This window comes from Ambystoma mexicanum, chromosome 9, assembly GCF_040938575.1.
Source record: "Ambystoma mexicanum isolate Mex_15411 chromosome 9, UKY_AmexF1_1, whole genome shotgun sequence".
Taxonomy (NCBI): domain Eukaryota; kingdom Metazoa; phylum Chordata; class Amphibia; order Caudata; family Ambystomatidae; genus Ambystoma; species Ambystoma mexicanum.
Window position 1 is genome coordinate 702,175,304 of NC_090931.1, and position 16,558 is coordinate 702,191,861.

The following is a 16,558-nucleotide window of genomic DNA, read 5'->3' on the forward strand; positions in this document are numbered from 1 at the left end:
AATTGGTGCAACTGTTGCCTATATATCTTTTTCTTGAGCCAAATTGTTCTATCAAACTGATGGATATACGAGCAGTTATTCTGGCAAGGCCCCTTCGGTTCGTCCCTCTCCCAAAAGAATTTCTTGAAACTCTGTGTAGTACAAATCAATTCTAACTCATCAGTAGAACTTTGTTGAACATATTTTTTCAGTTCCTCCATTAGTATTCTTCCGCCCTTCCTAAATGTCCTAATCCAATTTCCAGCATTAGTGACATATAGATTTGTGCTTATAACCATTGAGACAGATTGAGATCCCAAATTCATATTAACTATCCTCTTGGTGTGATCACTGTTTAGTCTTTTATCTCAACGGAAGAACCCAAATCAAACAAAGAACTTGTCAAAAACACAGTCGATTGTGGAAGATTTTGAGCCACAATTCCACGTTTCTTGTGTCTAAAGATCTCCCAATTTGTTTACGTTTGCCACAATTAAATCCCACTCCAAGGTCCAAGCTCTCCATTTCCTGCCATTGATTTTACTAATTTTATTTTTAGAACAGGCGCTATGGAGACAGTGAGAATTAAAATTCCTGGCTAAGATCACATGTGTCGTGGGTGGACAACCAGTCTCCCAAAATTTCTGTTAGCTTTTCAAGGATATCTTCTATAGAGCTGGAAATCAGATTCCAATACAAGTTTATTATGAGGATTGTCATGCTCTTACTCTGCAAACTAACCACCATTACCACAGCCAATATTCCCGGTATATTCTGAGATAGTAACCTTGAGTTTTTAGTGGCAACTAGTAAGCCCCCTGATGGTCTACCTCCATTGTTTTTGTGGCGATTTGTTGTAGTTGTGAGCCCTTCCACCCATACCTTAAAAGAAAGCCAGGTATCTTGTAAAAGAACTATATCGCTCCAAAATCTGACTGCTCTCTTCACCTTGTAAAAAACTCTTAAAACTTCTTGAGTTCCCTACTAACATCTGGGCTTGAGTTAGTATCAGAGGGCTGTCGGGATTTTGTCGTTCTCGGCAACCTCTTGTTTAAGGATGTTTATCAACAAGGCCCAACCCTCTTCGTCACAATCTTTGCCCTCCTTTCCTTGTGCATTCACATTCAAAAATGTCACAACTCCATCGGCACTATTTTCTCTCATAGTCCTTACAACCTCCAACTCCTCACGAATCATGAACCCCAGTTCATTTAATTCATCCTTTACTGCTAGAATAGTTTTTAAAATATGATGAGCATAAAACCACCTCCACCAAATTTGTACGTGCACCAGCAGGAAAGCTGATATAATCAATGTCGGCGGAAGTGATTCCATCTAACACTAAAATTTCACGCAACTATTTCTATAAACTAGTACAGTTCAACACAATTTGCAAATTCAAGTGAGACTTAAGTTTAAAAAAAAATACCCTTCTTTCCACAATTTCCACATTTCTTTGATGCTCCTTCTTTGAGGAAGGTTCTCCACCAATCAGCAGACCAGGAGCAACGGGTGACACGTGCTCTTGGTGACGATCACCAGTAGACTTAACAGTATCCCTATGAAGCCCAAAAAGATGCCTTAGGGTTCTTTTGCATCTCCCTCCTGCACATTCTTACCAGTATTAGGGGGCAGGGAGCTGACTGACTTTGTCATCCCAATCTGTGTTTGGACTTCTATTACTTTGGATTTGGAGGGAAAGCTAACTGCTCCATCTTTTATATCTGCCCTGACCTCAACATTTTTAGTGTTACACAGGGTTTTCTTCGGTATGTTGAAATGGGCTACCATCAAGAACACCTGGGAACTGCTTCTAGTAGCTCTACTGTGCCATAGTCGGCACCTTTAACTATTTGCATTATTTTTAATGTTAGGAGACTATTTTAAGATTGTGTTTTATGACTAATACAAATTGTATTTTTATAAGTAAATAAAGACATTTTGGGAGTTAATCTTAGTTTGTGTGGGCCTCCTTGCAGATCTGAAGTGGAGACACTGAATATACACCTTCCTTTTGTAGATTGTATGGTAGTACCCCTGAAGTAGGAAGACTGTGATCCCCATATGTGGATTTAGCCATTTTGAGATCAGTGTGTCCTGCAAGGACAGCCAGCCTATCGGGACTGGGTGCATTCATAAAGACAAAGGACAGGGGAGTTTCGGGAACCTCTCTCACTTCCTGCTCTTCCAGACACACAGGAGCCAGAGGTTAGTATTAGTACTGGAGCCTGCCAAAAGCAAAACTAACAAAGGGCTCAAACCTGGCTTGGCGTGTAGAGTAAAACCCAAGACCTCTCAAACAGAAAATGGTGAAAAAAGACGACCAGGGCCATTTTGACAAAATGGTCACCCATGGGTGCTATACTGCAGCTGAGGATTCAGCCTGCAGTAAAAACGCACAATGGTAGGAAAATTAAACCACTGCCACCAGCCATTTAAAGTAGTGAGGGTAACATAAAAAATGTTGTGAGTAGGTAGGATAAGGGGCTACTAAGTAACCCCCCCCCCCCAGCACTCCACATAAGATGGTGTGTGCTGGACCTACAAAGAGAAAAGGGAAGTAAAGTCAATTTCACGTTACTATTCTTGGGAACGTTAATTCACCCAAGAAAAGATATGTACACCTTATGAGAAATCTAAAGGATTTCTCTGTGACACTGCACTGAAGGTACTGTGTGTCACCATACAAAAAGTAGATGCCTATGGAGTTTAAGTCCAGCAAAAGAGCTGGGGGGTGGGGGGGGGTGGGGGTTGGTCTTTAAGGTTGAAGGGAATTAGCACAGAACTGAGAATTCTCCCTAACAAGCGTTCGTACTAATAATATGGTAGAACTGTCATTACTGTCAAAAGCTGTAACAATTATAACCACGAGTAACTACAAACGAAGTAGTGGCCTTTGAAATGTATTCCCAAGTAATCCTAAGTGTTTTGTTTAATTGTACTAAGTATCTTAAAGCATATCTTGTCTAAATATTATAAATATATATTGTAATATAAATCTATGTGTACTTTTTTCTTTGATGTGCATTACTAACTAGGTTCAGTGTACTTCCCTACAGCTCACATCTTCCTCTTATTATAAGCCAAGGTTTCAAAAGTAGTATAGACTGAAACTAAGAGTTTGGGATCTATAAACCATTGGGATAGTTTTGTGAAGTCTACCTACAAAGTGGATTTGGGAAACCTCCCTAACCGATGCAATCTGAACATGTAATCTACTAGGGAGCGTTGTGGGAGGAGCATGTACATCATACTGTCATCTTGTTGCACATGTCCATGTTGACGCCTGCTTCAAAAAACTCGCAAAGAAGTTGTAATATTCAGGACCAATCACTAGATGGTGATGCCAGCATGTGATTTACAAAACTGAAGCAAACTGCAAAGATTATGTTAGTGTATTTTTGTTTAATCAAGTCTTCCTTATAACTTCCAAGCCCATTGCTAATGCTCGATTACATCGCATAATTGACTGTCCCGTGAAATCAAGCATTTTTCAGTTTCAATATAGTTTAAGGTTTTGCCATGTCATTTGTATATTGTTGAAATTGATCATTCATGGAGCCATTGGCTATTTAACTGTGGCTAATCACTTTTATGTATAATTCAGAGGAGGTGAAATGAATCATGTGGAGCTTATAATATGATGATTTATGTGACAAACTATTAAACCCCACAATCTTGTCCTAGTTGCCATCACTCAAGGAGGAGCAATACAACTGGCGAACAATGGCACAGACGCAGTACAGGGCTTGCAGACTCTCACCATGACAAATGCATCTGGAAACCAGCCTGGCACAACTATCTTGCAGTATGCGCAAACCACGGATGGACAGCAGATCCTTGTGCCCAGCAATCAAGTTGTTGTACAAGGTAGAAGCTTTATGTAATGAATATTTCGATAGTATATGACCAGCACAATGTTGAAGCTGGTAGTTAAAGCATATAAATAAGCATTTCTGTTTTTATTTTTTATTTAATTCACGCACATCTTGGGGGTGCGGGGACATGTTTAATAATGTCCATTTTCATTTTTTAGGCGTTAAGATAGATTGATATAAAAGATTTTAGGTTCTGGCAAAAGGGTTTTCGCAAAATTATAAGCTGTATTACTCTTTTGTAAAGCAAAATAAATAATACCTTGGTTTATCACTTCCCTGTGGGAAATAGAGGGTAACATAAAATACTCGGGGTCAGAGTGCAAGTTTGGCAGAAGTTGTAAAATGTGTGGTATTTCTGAATACTGCCTATTTTACCATTCTGCCACACTACGAGTTTCAATACTGAAACTCATCTTTTACATAGAGATAAGTACCTCCACACAATGCTGTACTAATACATAAATAAATAAAATGCCCATTTGGTATTACTGCATGCGTCAATACATCATTTCCACAGTAGAGTCCTGTGGGACTCCAAAATGGCAAGTAGCTGAAGGTTCCTTATGCCTCTATATCAAGTGGATTGTTAGAATTACTTTATACTAAATACATGCAGTCACAGTAAGACCGTTTGAGAAAATGCCGCCAAATTTGTAATCAGGCCCTTGTCTTCAATTTGTCACCTTGTAACTTGATTAAGCAAGAGTAGTTCTACTTGGCTTTTAATTCGATAAAGAATCTCCATCAAGGGATGATAGTCCGATTCAGAAGTTCTTGAGTAAGTCATCACCATCTTGGACACTATAGCCCTATTATTTTTAAGTGAGAATGAAAGATTTTTGAAAATCTTAGGTAAATATAGAGCATGATGGAGGCAATCTTCAATTCCTATGTGTTCTGTCAAAACTGTAATCTAAACAATGCTTCCTCTATTCGTAGTGTTACTTTCTAGAGAATACTTTTCTTTTTCACATTCTTGGTATTTTTTTCGGTTCTATGTCAGAATGCAGGTTTTTCAGACGCCATGCGAAAGTGCCCATTTGCAAATAAAGTCCGGGATTCAAGCCCTTGTAGAGCAGCAGCTTAGGCTATATCCTTGACATGAGTAGTAAAGGGGGTGCATACAAACATCTCCTGCTTTGGGCATTCTTTTTAGACCAAATGGGTATCCACGCATTGATGGCTAGTATGGAGAGACTGAGTGCTTCAGCCATTGCTGTGGCTTCCACTCTTCTTGTGGTCCTTGGTTTGCCTACTAACCACTCTCCTTCACTGCAGAGACTGTGAGGTATTGCACTATCAGAAGTGTGTTCTTCCCTGAACACAATGCTGACAGAATAGCGTTTGTTTTCACAAAGATGTATTCGAGGAAGCCGTTAAATTGCTCTGAATGACATGAGCACTCCCCTCCAAATTGAGATTAGGGGAGATCCAGACGGGCTTTTGAAAAACTGCTTTTCAGGAAACCATGGCACAGGTGCGATGATTGCAAAGAGGGCTATCAGAATGTGTATTTCCCGCTGGTTGACCTGCAATTATTTCTCAATTTCTACTTTTTTGTTAATCATCACACACATGAATATAGGTACAAGCAGTACATTTTGTTGCTGTGATACAGTACTGTCATGATGCAGAGTAGAATCAACACTAGACACTAATGGGCGGCTTATTTGGGTATTGCAATATTCAGCCAAAATAAATAAATGCCTTGAAACCACCTTCCCTGGCCAAATGGCACTCCCTTTAAGTAACTAACATTCTCCAGCATTGGATCTTTCATGGATTCACATGCTTAGAATATTCCCCGTCGTCAGGCTGGGAATCCCCGGTACATTATAGACCCTTTCCCGTAGGAAAACTTTTTCGACGGCCCCGCCCCCGCGCTCCCTCAGATTTCAACCGTCTTTCAAAGTAGTGGGATCCTCGTGATTACTACTAGTGGAAACTAGGTTGTTTTTTCTGTTTCGCTTCGGCGACGTTCAAATTCTGGAGAATTATGTCTGGAAAAGCGTTATTTCGCCCTTGTGCGACATGTGGCCTCAAAAAAGTTTATGAAGGAGATGGCCACATGGATTGTATCTACTGTCTCCACCCGCACCACACGGCGGATACATGTGAGATATGCCAGGGTTTCTCCCAAAAAACCCTTAAGGACCGTAAAAGAAGGCTGGTCGACTGGCTTAATGACGGAGCGGGTGCCTACCCGGCTTCGGAAGTTGGCTCCACGGCCTCCAGGAGCAAGTCGGAACCTCCATCGAAAAAGGTACGGCCAGCGGAAATCCGCGCTGAGGACAAGCATAAGGGAAAGCATGCTGGGTCTTCCTCATCACATAAAAAGCCCTCCTCCTCCTCCTCCTCATCATCTAAGACGGAGAGGCAAGCGCTGTCAAAATCCTCCTCAGGGGACCGTCCCAGGTCTTCCATGAGTCGAGATGCTTCAGCCGGGAAGTCGGCATCGAAATCGGCGACGAAGTCTAAGGGCTCGACGACGACGACTTGCTCGTCGACCTCGAGATGCTTCAGCCGGGAAGTCGGCATCGAAATCGGCGACGAAGTCTAAGGGCTCGACGACGACGACTTGCTCGTCGACCTCAGTGTCATTGACGATGCCTATTACCGTTCAGGCAGCAGCGGTTGGGATTCCTTCGTCGACGGAGACTCAGTCTATGGCTTGGCTGCCAGAGGTCTATGACCCGACCCCCCCTGAAGTCTTACTGCAGCCAGACACGGCCTGCTCGGCGGAAGGAGAAGGTGGCACGGTTCTGCAGCCATCGGATTTAGGCTTACGGCCTTCCACGTCGGCGACGACGAGTGCGAGTGGGGGTATGGTACCTATATCATCAACGTTACTGACCCCCCAGACAGTTTTGTCTCTGGATGTGCTTAATACTCTTCAGAAGCTCCTGCAGCGGCTGGATACGCAGATCCCTCAACCTGGGACGTCATCGTCACTTTTTTCTGTACCTTCCGTCGACGAGCAAACTTGTACGGCTCGCTCGACGACTAAAAACCCATCGGCTCCCCAGGCGGTAAAAGATCGTCCTCGAGCGCAGGAGGAGGGTGAGTTGTCGGAGTCCGATTCTATACTGGGTGACTCAGGGTCAGACATCTCCCTGTCACCGTCGAGGGACCCAACATGGAGTTCGGATGTAGAGGTAGAGTCTACGAGGAGCCAGACACAGCCATCTCCCCCGGATGATGTGGGAGCCTTCCATGCAATGATGGGAAAAGCTTGTTCCGAGTTCGGCTTGATTCCTGAGGAGCAGAAGAAAGATTGTTTCCTTTTTGACCATATGGGTCAAAGGAGGAAATCGGTATTTGCCATCCCAATTCTGGACCACGTGTGGCAAGAAGGTCTCAAGACGATGCGCCATCCGTTCTCGGAGCCAGCTATAAAGGGACGGATTGAGAAAAAGTTTAAAGCTCCGGAGTCCACTCCAAAATGTCTAACATCACAGCCTCTGTCTGACTCGGTGGTGTCGGCGGCAGCGGCTAGGAAGGCCAGGGTACAGCAAAAATGTTCAACGCCACCAGAAAGCGAGGCTAGGAGGCAAGACGCCTTTGGAAAAAAGGTGCTCTCGGTCGGTGCGACGACAGTAAGAGCAGCCAATTCCTTAGCGATCGTGTCACGATATGATAGAGAAATGTGGCACAAACTAGCCCCTATCCTAGAACATCTGCCAGACGAACACCGGAAAGCAGTTATGTTACTGGTGCGGGATGGCGAAGAGGCCTCGAACCACGCAATTAATATTGCAGTTGACCTAGCAGAGTCTGGCTTCAAACAAATCAACCATGGAGTAGTACTTCGTCAACAAGCGTGGCTCAAATGTACTACTTTCCGTCCTGAAGTCCAGTACAAAGTCCTTGACATGCCATGCGAAGGGGAACACCTGTTTGGCGAAAAGGTTGATGAAGCGTTGAAGGGGATGAAAGAAGACACGGATACTGCTAGGTCCCTCGGCGCCCTCCAAACGGGTAGAAACTTTCGCCCCTTTAGGGGTGCTTCTGGAAACTCCCGCTTTGGAGCCTCGAGGGACCGTGGATTTAACAGGCCCTCGTACTCTTCGCAAGGGTTCAGACGAGCGTCCCAGTCGGCACGTAGAAGCAGAGACTATCAAGCCTCCAGGCGGCGAGGCTCGGGTCCATCGTCGACGAAGAACAAGCAAACCAGCAACCAATGACGGCCTTCGGAACGTCCTGGGGGGACGAGTCTCTCATCACTTCGACCGATGGAAATGCATCACCACAGATCGATGGGTTCTAGACACGATTCGCATGGGTCATGCGCTACAATTCAAAGACAAGCCTCCACGTCTTCCGCCTGTATTCTCGACACAGCCCCACCTCCGAATCCTACGACAAGAGGCGGCGCTTATGTTGCGAAAGGGGGCGGTAGAGAGTGTTCCTGTGGCACAGGAAGGACAAGGAGTTTATTCCCGGTTCTTCGTTGTCAAGAAGCCAAACGGCAAATGGAGGCCCATTCTCGACCTGAGGGTACTAAACAAATGGCTAAAGAGCCTAAAATTCAAAATGCTAAAGCTCCAAGAGGTTATCAGGTCGGTGCAACCCATGGATTATCTATCGTCACTAGACCTTCAAGACGCTTATTTTCACATCCCAATACACCCACGACACAGGAGATATTTAAGGTTCGTCGTCGGGAGAAAGCATTTTCAGTTCAAGGTCCTCCCGTTCGGGCTCAAGTCCTCCCCCAGGACGTTCACCAAGTGCTTGGCCCCTATAGCGGCCCATTTAAGGAAGGATGGTCACCATGTCTATCCATATCTAGACGACTGGCTGGTCAGAGGTTCGTCCAGGGAACAAACACGAGACAGTCTAAGGGCCACAATGTTCCTCTTACAGGAACTGGGCTTCGCAATAAACTTCAACAAGTCCTCCGTAGAGCCTTCGAGGACCTTGGTCTTTCTAGGAGCGGAGTTTCATACACACACAAGCCTGGTGAGACCATCCAGCGAAAGAATTCAGAAACTTCAAAGCAAGGCGTCGGAATGGAGAGGCGGTACCAAGGTTTCAGTGCGCAAATACATGTCCCTGCTAGGGACCATGTCGTCCTGCATTCCGTTGATAAACAACTGCCGTCTGTTTATGAGGCCTTGCCAGGAATTTCTAGCGGACAGTTGGGCGCAGAGCCGAGGTCGCTGGTCCGACAGACTGGTCGTCGACGAACAACTAGTACAAGCACTTTGCTGGTGGAGAGTGTCTACTCATCTAACGAAAGGAATGCCTCTACTGGAACCGGAGTTCCAAAAGACGGTGGTGACGGATGCATCGCTGAGCGGATGGGGAGCTCATCTGGATACGTTACAGGTACAAGGCCAGTGGTCGTTGCAGGAGTCCTCCCTGCATATCAACCTGCTAGAACTGAGAGCAGTGCGATGGGCTCTGAAATCTTTTCTTCCTCAACTGAGGGACTCGGTGGTGCGTGTCATGACGGACAACACCACTACGATGTTCTACTTGAGGAAACAAGGAGGGACACGTTCCAGGTCCCTATCGACGGAGGCACAGAAAATCTGGCATTGGGCCCTGCAACACAACATGCAAATCTTAGCGTTCCACCTGCCAGACGTGAGAAATGTGGAAGCCGATGCCCTCAGCAGAGAAATGAACGAAGTTCACGAATGGGTGCTGAACGACCAACAACTACAACAAGTATTCAAGAAATGGGGACATCCTTCCATAGACTTGTTCGCGACGAAGAACAACAGAAAATGCCATCAGTACGCAAGCAGATGGCCTCAGCAGGGCTCACTGGGGGATGCGTTCTCCTTCCCATGGACGAACAAATTCCTGTACGCATTCCCTCCATTTCCCCTTGTCCGGAGGACGTTGCAATGGATCCTCAGGTACCCATGTCGGGTAATTCTGGTGGCCCCGTACTGGGCCAGACAGGTGTGGTTTTCAGACCTGCTACACTTAGCGGCGGCGGAACCGATGAGATTCCAGAAGACCCCCGACCTTCTGTCTCGGCAGGAGGGTGTCGTTTGGCATCACGACCCGGACAGCCTCAAGTTGACGGCCTGGCTCCTGACTTCGCCGAATTCGATCGGCTAACGATTCCGGAGGACTGTCGGCGTATCCTGCAAGCGGCAAGAGCACCTTCCACAAACGCCTCATATGCGTACAAATGGAGAAGTTTCTGTCAGTGGTGTGAGGATCAACCAGGTTTGGCCCTGCAATCGATTAAGCCGGAACAGCTCCTTCCATACTTGCTGTTCTTAGCTCAAAAGGGCCTATCGGTATCGTCAATAAAAGTACACCTGGCCGCCATTTCCAGGTTTACTCGTCAACGACATTCGGCACCATTGTTCAGCGACCGCCTGATTAAGCACTTCCTTAAAGGCCTCTTTCGGAGTTTCCCTCCAGAGAAGAAATTTCCGCCGGAGTGGAGCCTCAATCTGGTCTTAACGTCTCTTATGAAGCCTCCTTTTGAGCCAATGTCATCATCGTCTCTAAAGTTTTTGTCGTGGAAATTGGCCTTCCTGGTGGCCATCACTTCAGCCCGACGTATTTCAGAAGTTCAGGCTCTAATGGTAGACCCACCATACTTACGATTTTTCAAGAACAAGGTAGTCCTAGCCACTAACCCACAGTTCATACCAAAAGCTCCTTCGGTGTTCCATAAACACTCCTCTATTGTGTTGCCTACGTTTTTTCCGGAGCCATGCTCGGGAGCGGAGCGCACGTTACACACATTGGATGTAAAAAGGGCTCTCAAGTTTTATCTTCATCGTACGCAACCGTTCAGAGAAACGAGACAGCTGTTCGTGGCCTATGGTTTGGGTGCTAGAGGAAAAGCCATTTCAAAGCAAGGACTGTCAAGATGGGTGTCATCTACCATTTCGTACTGCCATTCCAGGGCAGGGAAACCTCTTCTACGACGGCCAAGAGCTCATTCAACTAGAGCAGCGGCATCGTCGACGGCACTGTGGGCCGGAGTCCCTCTGGGGGACATCTGCATGGCGGCTACCTGGGCGGCTACACACACCTTTACCCGCCATTACTGCCTGTCGCAGCAACATGCCGAAGATACCCGGATGGGACAGGCGGTGCTCCGACACCTATTCCAATAAGGTAAGCCCCGGCTGAGGGGTTGCATCCTGTGGAATTTATGACTGTATGTGGTTCGTTTTCCTATGTTAACGATTACTAATGTATACATGATCATAGGGAACGGGCTTTGAGAAGAAAGTATATGGGTTTGCATGCACGCTTCCTCTTTGGGGGTGGTACTGCTATGTAATCTATTCTAAGCATGTGAATCCATGAAAGATCCAATGCTGGAGAAGGGAATAGTTTCTTACCTGTAACTCCATTTCTCCAGCATTGGTATCTTTCATGGATTCACATGCGCCCACCTGCCTCCCCTGAACATGCAAACCGGTTCCCCCACTACTTTGGGGGCCGAAATCTGAGGGAGCGCGGGGGCGGGGCCTGTATTTATATCATGACGTCCTGACGGTACGGGCACGCATGATACAAAACGAGGTGGATAGGACGCATAAGCGTCGAAAAAGTTTTCCTACGGGAAAGGGTCTATATAATGTACCGGGGATTCCCAGCCTGACGACGGGGAATATTCTAAGCATGTGAATCCATGAAAGATACCAATGCTGGAGAAATGGAGTTACAGGTAAGAAACTATTCCCTTGTGACAAACAGGGTGTTTTCTCGTGGGCAAATCTTTGTTACAATAAATAGAATGGCTTCTACTTGAGTTTAGGCAAAAGGGCTCTGGGATTCGTAACACCAATCCATTCCCCCAGTATGTTTTCAATTCTCAGTCTCTCGTTCTTTGAGGTTTGAGTGCCCCACACTTCTTTCTTGACTTTTTGTTCTGTAGGTTCGTGTCTGCTACTTCTTGTCCTGTAAAACCGCTCGCCTATGCCTCAGGATTGAACAGCGGTGGAAGGTAGGGCTAGGTGATGGTGGTACATACCTCACACCTTCAACTAAGAAGTAGGCCATCTTAGCTTCCCTAACGGTTCTGTCGCAGTACCTTCTTCACCTCCCTGTCTCGGGTCCTGGCAATAGCCCCCAGCACCCTGCCCTTGTCTACCTTCCGAAGAAGCGCAACAGTCTCATGCCCCGGGGGTGGGAGGCATGTTTCCTGCAACCTCTGCGCTCTCCTCTTCTCTTATTACCTCAATCATTCACCATGTGCTTGTATCTTGACCCCCCTCCTCCACTTACACTGCATAGTCCAAGGGAGTGTTTGCTCCTATCACTTGCCATTGGTCTACTCCAACTTGTTCTCTAATAGCCCTCCCCTCCACCTATGTGCTGATGTTGCCTCAAATCTCCCACAGATATTCAACTCCTTTCCAAACCTGCTGAATTTATCCTCCAACCTCCATTATATTTCTTCCCCCTCCCTCGCTCCGTTAACTCGCACCAGCCACCTCATGTTGCCTGAGGTTTCCCCTCACAACCTACTTGCTGCTTTCGACCTCCGTTTGTGTATGTTTTTTCCTGCGGTACACCCTCATTTGGTGCCACTCTTTCGGCGCGGGCCAGTTTGGCACGGCCGGTTTGGCGCGCCCATTTGTGCGCAGCAGCTTTTCTGGCGCAGCCGATTTGGCGCGAGGGACGTTTGGACGTGGCCGACATTGCAGCCACGTCTAAACTCCCTCACCCCAAATTCAAAAGCATCATTCTTTGAAATGCAGCACGTTGAGGTACCGGGCCTGTTAACGTGTTGCATTTGCAAATGATGATTATGATTTTATGAAGAATTGTGGAGTGGAACATGTACTACCTGGTTGGTGTATCATTTGAGACAAAATGTATGGGATGATCGCACGAGTGGTGTGTGCAATGAGGGCTGCATGCAAAAAAAAAATGATGTTGCAAGAGTTTGTGGAGAATGGGTTTAAGTGCACACGGGAGTTTACTAACATGTATTATCACGTATAAACGGGTTGTGTGCACATAGGGTTGAATGCTACGTAGACGGGTTAGTAGTATCTATGCAGAACTCGAGAGTTATGTGCACACAGGGTTGGCCATGGGAAAGCGGTGTAAGCCGTATACATTTGTACAAAGCCGTCTTCGGTGTCTGTTCCAATGTGCTGTATGTACAGAGCTCAGCGCACACATGTGAAAGAGTGTACATGAAGTTCTACGTACGGGAAGTTTAATTGCATTAGGGGCTATTGTGCACATGAGATGGGCGGAGGTCCAACTGAGGGTTGTGTGTACAGAGTGATGTGAGCACAGGAGAGATGTACAGGCAGGATTTCTGTGCCTACTGTCTACGTGGACACACATGTTGCGTACAAAGGGATGTAGGCACAGACAACTCTCACACCTTGTGGAACGAATTGGAAAGGTCGGTTCTCTCCTGCCTGCAGGCGAGTTACTGTTCCTGGCGCTTGCAGTAGGTTCTGATACCCGTTTGCATCCCTCAACATCCTCCAGATTCAACCGTGAAAACCGTGAGCCTAGGGTTCATGCTGAATCCTCCTATAGGAGTTTGATGTCAAGGGTTACGGAGTACCTGGGGTGGTCCGGCCGTCAAGTTGAATTCGATCAGGATGACCTGACTGACATTTTAGATCAGGGTCCGTCCACGGACCCAGTGTTGCCTTTTCACATGGCGTTACAGAAAAGGGTGGCTGCTACTTGTAACACCCTGGAGTCTCTTCCGGCGGTCAACAAGTTGCTGACTAAGAAATACCGCCTATCCAGTACCAACCCCAGCTACCTATCCACACACCCCACTCCGGAGAGTTTGGTGGTTCAGGCGGCGTACCCTACCATTCCTCCAGATAGGGACGACAAGCGCTTCGATGGATGGGCATGCAAGATATTTTCGGCTGGGAGTATGGCCCTTAAATCGGCCAACTCCACCTGTGTCTTGGCCAAATGTTCGCACACTCTGTGGAACTGTGTCTCTCCGGCGGCTGAGCATATTCCCGAACGGGAAGAAAGGGATGGGTTCCTTGCTATTGTGCAGGATGGCAAGGATGCCATGTGTGAATCCCTTGAGTCTGGGTTGGACACGGCAGATAGTGCCAGCTGGTCCATGACTGCGAGCACCGTGATACGCAGGTTTGCGTGGTTGCGGAAGTCGGGCTTTGCACCGGACGTGCAGGCCCGTCTTCTCAACATGCCCTTTGACGGCTCTCATTTGTTTGGCAGCAAGGCTGACAAGATCCTTGAGAGGTTGCAGACCTCCAAAGCAGCTGCAAAATCTTTGGGCACAGCTCTGCGTCAACCTCTGCCTTTTCATCCTAGGGGACAGCAGTGGAGGGATTTCTTTCGTTACTACCCCTCTTTTGGGAGAGCGAGGGGAGGGGACAGTCAAAGGGTACACCGTAGAACTACCCATAGTGGATGGGGAAGAGGTGCCAAAGCCACTCAGGCAGCTGCCTCTTTGCCTTCAGGCGCTGCCGCAGCCGCTCCAAATCAGCTATGAGGCCAGGCCCCATTGTTCGCCGGTTGGAGGCAGTCTGTCTCAGCATCTCAAAGAGTGGCGAGCCATTAGTTCAGGTGTGTAGGTTCTGGAAACAATAGCCCACGGCTACTGCCTACCCTTCCTAAATTGGCCTCACGACAGTACACCGGGGAAACTCTCTTTGAAGATTCCAGGTTCCGCTCCTTGTGCAGGAAATCTTGACCCTGCTGGAGAAAGCCGCTATAGAACTAGTGGAATTACCCATATTTTTTATTCCCAAGAAAGACAGAGGACTGAGACCCATCTTGGACTTGCGTCGCTTGAACAAGTTCGTCAGAAAGGACAAGTTCAAGATGGTCACTCTTTCTCCGGTCCATCAGGCCCTTCGACTTCAGGTTTGGTTGGTGTCATTGGACCAACAGGATGCTTATCATGTGCCGATCCATCCAAAGCACAGAATATACCTGAGGTTTGCGGTTGGCACCTTGCACTTTCAGTTTCGGTTTGACCTCTTCCCCGAGGGTTTTCACCAAGCTCATGGTGGTGGTGGCAGTGTATTTCAGGAGAGGGGGTTCACGTCTACCCCTACCTGGACGGCTGGCTGATCAGAGCACGTTCATCTGAACAAGCCTTGGATCATCTCTGTCTCACCTGCCTCTCCCTTCACAAGCTGGGCTTCTCCCTCAATTTCAAAGTCTCATATGACACCTTCCCAACAGCTCCAGTACATCAGGGCTGTGTTGGACACATCCTTGGGGAAGTGCTCGCCACCCAGGGTGAGGGCTCATCACATTTACCAGATGGTCGACAAATTTCAACATGCTCAGCGTCTCCCGGCTTTCGAATTCGTAAGGTTGTTCAGCCTCATGCCATCCTGCATTTTTCTGGTGCCGGAGGCCAGGCTGCGGATGAGATCCCATCAATGGGCCCTCAGGACGCAGTGGTCCCAATTATCAGGTCTCCCCCGAGTGTGAGTTGGCTCAGGAAGTCCTTCAGGAGATCTTCGCCCTTTGGGCAACTCCTCAAGTGGATCTGTTCACGACCAGTGCCAACCGGAAGTGCGAGACATATTGCTCAAGGGGGAGCTTTAGGGAACGCGTTAGTCATGGATTGGTCATTGCCACTTCTGCATGTGTCTCCTCTGGTCCCCGTCATTCCTCAAGTTCCTACATGATCCTAATTGCTCTGGATTGGGTGTCCATCTGTCATCCATGCGGTCTTCCCCACAGAGAGGATCTTCTCTCACGCAAGGGGGGTCGGGTTTTCCATCCAGAGGTCAAGAATCTCAACCTTCATGCTTGGTGTTAGGGAGGATTCTCAAAAATGTGCTAATTCCCTCCACCTTAGAGACCCTCAGCAACTTTGCCAGATTTTGAGGACTTGATTTTTTCTACCTGGAGAGTGAGACCCTTCTTACCACTCATGTATTTTAATGTGATTTTATACACTGTGTTTCTTTTGGTTATAGAGTCTAACCAACTCCATAGGCAAATCTTTTACATTGTGTCACACAGCACCTTCAGTACAGTGGCACAGGGAAGTCCTTTCAGATTTCCCCAAGGTTTAAATACCTTCTCTGGGATCAACTACTGTTTCCCAGAGCAGTAAAATGAAATTGACTTTACTTACCATTGTAAATTTCTAGACCCAGCAAACACTATCTTACAATAGAGTGCTGGAGGGGTTACTTAGTATCCCCTATGTCTAACTTTTTATGTAACATATTTTGTTATGTTACTTGGCATTTATATAGCGCTCTATACATCATTGGTATGACCTCAAAGCGCTGGGTGGTTGAATGCCCTCGGGAAATGCAGTTCGGGTCAATAGAGATAGATAGTGTCAATTTGGTGTATGGGTGCACCAGTTATGTGCGCAGCTGGTGTGTTTGTTGGATGTTAGCTGCAGCCTAGCGTTAGGAGAGGTGTAGAGGGTATTAGTTGTATGTGTTTTCAGTCTGGTGGATGGATATCCAGACTGGGTTTGGCTGTGTTAGGCCTGAAGGATGCTTATGTGAGCAGCTGCGCCGGAATGTCATGGGATAGCTGCGTCTTATAGGGTGATCAGGTGTTCATGGGGTAGTGTTCGTATGTGAACAGCTAGGCCGAATTAATCAGTGTTGTAGTTGAGTGATGGTGTATAGAAGAAAGTAGGGTAGTCAAGAGTGGTGCTTCATCTAAAAGGGACTGAGACCAGGCACGAGAACAGGATGGCAGGGAACACATCAGGACATGGATACACAGTGACATTGCGTTGGTCTTATGGTGACAGGAAGGGA

General features: G+C 47.1%; 1 protein-coding gene across 2 annotated transcripts in view; it reads left to right on the forward strand.

The window, feature by feature from the left end:
* The window catches only part of CREB1 (cAMP responsive element binding protein 1), a 379,690-nt gene that overhangs the window by 282,660 nt on the left and 80,472 nt on the right, over positions 1–16,558 (forward strand). For both annotated transcript variants that reach the window (XM_069615589.1, XM_069615588.1), the window contains one exon: positions 3,667–3,849. In XM_069615589.1, the coding sequence (XP_069471690.1) occupies positions 3,667–3,849 (183 nt within the window). The remainder of the gene's footprint in view (positions 1–3,666; positions 3,850–16,558) is intronic.